Here is a 6,464-nt window from a genome sequence, read left to right on the forward strand (position 1 = left end):
GTAAAACAGCCCATATTCACCTCACCACAGTAATCGTACTGTAATAGTTATATCGTTATGTTCATGGTTTGAAAGGGTTAATAATTCCACAGGGAATTACAGTAGGTCAGGAAAATCACTGCCCAAATAACAGGGAAAATATTGGAATATAATATTAATATTGACGTGTTTTACCGTTTATTACGTCAAATTAAGAAGAAAAAAAAATATGATTGTATCTTAGATGTGGCAAAACTTGAGAAATTTAATATGAAATAATATGAAATCCTCTGTGACCGTGGAGCCAGTCCACGGGTGGACACGTGCACGCGCTCACACAGTACAGCTGTAACTAGCCGTGAGAGAACCCTGGAAAAATAATAATAATAATGCGCCCCCAGCGGTCTACAATTAACGTTTCAAGAATGACTTCCAGCGTGAAGATGACGTCAGACTCCTGACCTCACGCTGTCTCCTGGTTCTAGAAGGTCAGTCCCAGCTGGAAACACGGGACAGATGGACAGACAGAGGGACAGACAGAGAGACAGACAGAGGGACAGACGGACAGACAGACAGAGGGACAGACAGAGAGACAGACAGAGGGACAGACAGACAGACAGAGAGACAGACAGACAGAGGGACAGACGGACAGACAGAGGGACAGACGGACAGACGGACAGACAGACAGAGGGACAGACGGACAGACAGACAGACAGATGAACGGACAGACAGACAGACAGAGGGACAGACAGATGAACAGACAGATGGACAGACAGAGGGACAGACGGACAGACAGAGGGACAGACGGACAGACGGACACACAGAGGGACAGACAGACAGACGAACAGACAGACAGAGGGACAGACGGACAGACAGACAGAGGGACAGACAGACAGAGGGACAGACAGACAGAGGGACAGACGGACAGACAGACAGAGGGACAGACGGACAGACAGACAGACAGAGAGACAGACAGACAGAGGGACAGACGGACAGACAGACAGAGGGACAGACGGACAGACGGACAGACAGAGGGACAGACGGACAGACGGACACACAGAGGGACAGACAGACAGAGGGACAGACAGATGAACAGACAGACAGACAGAGGGACAGACGGACAGACAGAGGGACAGACGGACAGACGGACAGACAGAGGGACAGACGGACAGACAGAGGGACAGACAGACAGACAGAGGGACAGACAGAGGGACAGCCAGACAGACGGAGGGACAGACGGACAGACAGACAGAGGGACAGACAGACAGAGGGACAGACAGAGAGACAGACAGATAGACGGACCTACAGAGGGACAGACAGACAGACAGATGAACAGACAGAGGGACAGACAGACAGACAGAGGGACAGACGGAGCTGCAGACAAACCACCTCTTGTTGTGATGAAGATGTAAAAAGTGAATACAGTTTATTGTTGTTTTTCATGATATATTCTGATCAGACTCTTCCATCTTGGTCCATTATCAACATACAATCATGACTCCATCACAGTGGACACTAACGAACCTTCTCCTCTGCACACTTCCATAATTACCACCTTTGGCCTGAAGGTGGCGGAGTGCTGACATTTTCTCCCTCTGAATTCTTCCAAGTCAAATGTGAGCAAGAAACAAATATCAGTGACAGAAAAGAAGAAAAAAACAAAAAACAAAAAAAAACAGAAAAGTTATGTTATGATAAATGTACCATGAGGACCACAGGAAGAGGACACGCTTAGAAATAAGGCAGAGCAGAGGGGGGGGGGGGGTTTACTGTTCAGATGGTTCGTGCTGCTCAGGTGTCTGGAACTGAACAAGAACTGCAGTAGTTTATATCACTGTGTACCAGGAAAGAGAGGGTGTGTAGTACCACCATCACTGTGTAGTACCACCATCACTGTGTAGTACCACCATCACTGACGCACAAACACTTGAAGCTGAGGAGAAGTGAGGAAGAATAAATACATCAGTAGTTCAGAGAGACACTTGAAGCTGAGGAGAAGTGAGGGAGAATAAATACATCAGTAGTTCAGAGAGAGAAGAGAAAAAACACAAGAGGAGAAATACTTCAAAGGAAAACTGTGTACTCTGTGTTCCCATGTACTGCATGAACAGTATTTGTTTGTACTCCATGATCGACTGTACTCCTACGACATTCACTTGATAACACTAGGTTTATAACTTCCAAGGCCTCACATCAAAGGGGTTGGTGTAATACAGCACTGATGCTGTTATGAAGTACAGGAAGTACACAGTACAGGAAGTACTCTGAGTACCTGAGAATCATGGAGTATAATAATAAAAAAAAACATAGAGCACACAGGTTTTCCTATCACATCATTTATCTGTCTTTGAAATTATTCGTATCATTAATAACGACGATTGCAGCAGCGTTCCACAGCCATGACCTTTGACCTTCTCTGACCACTTTAAAGGAAAGTTTGTGAAAAATAAATACTTGACGTTTGTGCTGCTCTTCATCAGCGATTTACGACATACCCTATAAATGCTCGACAGATATGAATACAAACAACAACGCCCCCTACTGGCTGAAAAGCGAAATCATTTAAATGAATGCATCTCCTTATCCAAATTAATTGTCATTTTGACGTTCATATGACGTCATATGTAGACGTCTGTTACAAGTAAATAATGTTCGACTTAAAGGGTTGAAAAACTAGTGGATTGATGAAATGATACAGCACTTATTCCCAAAACCATGGCTTAGGTAAGACATTGGTTTGAACATTTTGGTAAAAATCCATTATTATAACTGCAGTCATAATAATGTTATAAAGTCGTCCACTTCTATTACCCTTGAACAGTCAGTGTGACGAGGAGTCGTCTGTTACTGAGCAGACATCCTTGGCTGTCACTGCGTGGTTCCAGCAGACGCAGCAGGTGTGTCCACGGTGGCTCATATCAAAGTGTGGTTTGATGCCTGTGATGTCGATCGTCTATCATCACCGTGGAGGCCGATGCTACGAAGCAGCCTGAGAAACGTCATAGTCTACGATCAGCTGTTTGATGTAGGACAGTTTCCCGTGGAGATACTCGCAGCGTTTCTTCTCTTCCCTGTAGCCTGGGAACTTCTGTAAAAAAAAAAAAAAAGTTTATACTTTCTGATGAGTCTTGAACAGAAACATCATTGACTGAGAATGTACTGAATGTTCAAATGTTCTAGAAAGAAGTTTGACACAATATTCCCTTCACGGTTTGAACAAAGAAGACGCTGTTAAAATGTTGACAAACAAACGGATCGTCAGGCTTCAGAGTTCTTCCTGTGTGTTCATCTTTAATCTATCTTCATGAACTTTTTCACCTCCTTCAACTGAACTTAGTCACATTCAGCCTCAGGCTTCTGACAAAAAACAGTACAAGAAGTTGAAGTAAACACCAGCTGAGGTCAGACTTACCAATCTGAATTTGTTGTACTTTTCCAGTATTTGGTCTTCCATTATCTGCAGTCAATATAGAATGGAATCGTTTTAATGTAGAAGTTCAAACCAACACAATCACACACACAGGCAGTTGTACAACATCTTTACTTTGTAGTCGGGGGAGCCAGGAGACAAAGTCTTGATCTTGGACTTCAGCTGAACAAACATGTGTGTTATGGTGGCGATCCTGGAGTGGAGGTCTTTGTACTCATCATACTCAGCACAGAAATCCACCTGATACTGCCTACGCTGCTCCAGGCTCATGATTGGACCGTAGACGCTGCACAGAGACAGAGACAAAGAAACGCTTGTGTTAGTTCGTGATTACGATGATCTGTTTTCTTGGTGTTAGCATCGAAAAACAAGGCCAGGATTTTATATCAATTTTCTACTGATACATTTAAAACTCAGGTTCATAACAACACCTTACACTTCATTACATCTGCATTGACAGAAGTATTACAGGACTTTGTATTTATCTACCACAAGATGGCAGCAAAGGCAACGATTTGAAACTCAAACTTACAGCACATAATCGGGTTTCTCCTCGGACACCAGCGATTCAGTGACGTCAGCATCTGCAAACACCGAGAAAATATAAAAACATTTAACTTTTATTTGAACTTTAAGACCCACAAATGAAACGTAAACCAGGAAACCGAACAGAATCGATGTCTTAATATAATAAGAAGATAGAAAACATTGTAACGCGTGTGTTTTTGAGCTGGCAGCGAACAGAAGCTTCAGCTTAGAGACCAGAGCCCCGTGTTGTTGAGTCGATCAGCCGCTAAACTCAGCCAGGACTCGTGGGGACTCGGGAGAGTGGCCTCACAGGAGCAGAACACACGTGTGTTTATAAAACTGTAAGTGTTTATCTCACTCACTGTGAGACACACACACACACACACACACACTGGTCCCATGTTCATATATCTGTGTAGTTTACTGGTCACATGACTGAAACTGACAAACATGAAGTTTCTACAGTGAAATGTAGCTTAAAATGTACAAACTACTACAGTGAGGTTCAGTTCTATTTCCATCACTTCAAACTTCAAACCTATATTTTTATAGGTTTGATCTGAATGTGTTTTGGAGTGATTTGTCAGAGCTCATATTTCCAAACTTCTTTATCGTTATAGCACAAAAAAAAAGAATATTTATGAGACTGGATTGACAGTAGTTTTCAACACTCTTTGGATGTTTGTTCTTACGGTTCAGTTTGTCCGACTTCTGCCTCAGATCAGGACTTTTCTTCAGCCACTCACTGTCCCGGTCTTCTTTGGTCCGCTCCTTGTCTTTGTGCTTCTTCGGTTTCTTCTTTTTGTGATGGTTGGTGGCGACGTGCTGCTGCTGATGAGGAGACTCAGCGTTGCCCTCTGGTGGATGATGACTGCTTACTTTAAGTTCTGGTTCTCTACCCTCTGAGACAGGTCTGTGAGGGGGCGTAAACAGTAGGTCCATCACAGGAAGACCCTGAGTCTGAGGCCCCGGTGAGGGATTCTGGGTAACATGGTTAGGTGTTCTGTGAACCTCGCTCTTTGTATGGTCCACAAGTTTCTGTCTCTTTACAGCAAGACTCTCTGGTGAGTCAAAAGGCACAGGACGTTTCTGTGAAAATTAAAAAAGAAAAAAGAAATCAGAAATCCACATCTCTAAATATATTTCCAGATTGAAATTCTCACATTATTACAGCATTAATGTTGAGATGACACGTGAATTATTTACCACTGCAGGATGTTTCCCTGCGCTGTGATGAGGTGACGTTTCTTCTGAGAACTTCGCGGCTGCCGTGTTTGGTTGAAGACTTTTGGCCTGACTGTTGATCTGTGGCTGCAGCTTCCTGTGAGGAGGAGACAGAAAGACATGAAGACACTGGGACACAGACATGTTGGACTGACTTCACCACAGCTTTATGTCAAATCTCAGGTGAAAATTAATGAAACTGTGGCTGAAAAAAAAACTCAAAACCGATTCTTTAGGCAGCAGGTAGAGACAAGTTCTGTGTGAAAGACGAGAAAACTGGGAGCTCTGAGGAGCTTCCTGTTTTCTCTTCTTTATTAAAAGATAAAAGTGAAAGTTAGACCTAAAATCGTGCTAATGACTAGAAATGTTAAGAATTACAAGCAGTCTTTAACAGTTAACTGACCAATAAACCTCCATCCAAGGTCAAGGTCAGAGCTTTGAGGAAAGTCTGGAAGTTTTATGAAACGAAACCTAATTATCTGCAGATGTAACTCGACCACAAAAGAAATGAGAGTTGGAGAAAGAGTTTTCTTTCTAAATCTAAGGACACAATAAAAAAACTTTTTTTTTTAATATTACACACAACTTCCAGCTGGGTCAAGTCTGTGACCTCTAGTTGTCCAGTCTCTAACTGTTTACAGAAAATAAAAATCCATCCTAAAACCCAAAGTGATACTGAGAGATTTATGGAAGAGATTTGTTTTTTCCCACATCTTGAGAGTGTATCAAATGTACTGGACGTGTGTGAGTCTGTCACTGTGACTCACCGGGCCAACAGTCGACCCATGCAGCGCCTCTCCTCCCTGCTGTAGCCCGGCCAGTCTCTCTGCACGTGTTTGTAGAAATCGTCTCTGAGCAGATAGCTGTTGTCTTTGGGATTCACCCTCGCCACCTGAGGAACACAGAAGTCACACCATTCAGTCTGTTCTTATTAAACCTCTCAGTCCTGGGCTCCTCATCATCAGGCAGAAATGACCTGTAGGTGGCAGTAATGAAACAAAAGGATAAGAAGTAAAAAAAAATAAAAAAAGTCCTATCCTTCATGTTTCTTTCAGTTCCAGTTTGTCATCCTGCTGGAGGAGCCAATCACAGCAGAGCTTTCATGGGGGTGGGGGCTCAGCGTAAGTTGGGGGAACCATCGGGGGGGGGCATTAAAACTCCATACAGAAAGACCATTAGCACCCAGTGGGAAATAAACCTGTGATCCTCCTGCTGTACGACAGCGCCCCCTGTGGTTGATAGGACTATTATTGAGTCCCCCCATGTCGACACATCCACAGATATGGCTTCAGACCCCCCCCCC

The 6,464-nt window shown here is 43.5% G+C and overlaps 1 protein-coding gene across 1 annotated transcript in view; it reads right to left on the reverse strand.

The window, feature by feature from the left end:
* Positions 1-1,963: 1,963 nt before the first annotated feature.
* LOC103379389 (RNA polymerase II elongation factor ELL2) overlaps positions 1,964-6,464 on the reverse strand; it is a 16,943-nt gene continuing 12,442 nt past the window's right edge. The window contains exons 6-12 of the mRNA XM_025055881.1: positions 5,929-6,083; positions 5,144-5,258; positions 4,630-5,026; positions 3,942-3,993; positions 3,524-3,695; positions 3,392-3,436; positions 1,964-3,067 (exon numbers count right to left, since the gene is read on the reverse strand). Of these exons, the coding sequence (XP_024911649.1) occupies positions 2,957-3,067; positions 3,392-3,436; positions 3,524-3,695; positions 3,942-3,993; positions 4,630-5,026; positions 5,144-5,258; positions 5,929-6,083 (1,047 nt within the window). The 3' untranslated portion in view covers positions 1,964-2,956. The remainder of the gene's footprint in view (positions 3,068-3,391; positions 3,437-3,523; positions 3,696-3,941; positions 3,994-4,629; positions 5,027-5,143; positions 5,259-5,928; positions 6,084-6,464) is intronic.

The sequence above is a fragment of the Cynoglossus semilaevis genome, chromosome 5 (genome assembly GCF_000523025.1).
Source record: "Cynoglossus semilaevis isolate Cse_v1.0 chromosome 5, Cse_v1.0, whole genome shotgun sequence".
Taxonomy (NCBI): domain Eukaryota; kingdom Metazoa; phylum Chordata; class Actinopteri; order Pleuronectiformes; family Cynoglossidae; genus Cynoglossus; species Cynoglossus semilaevis.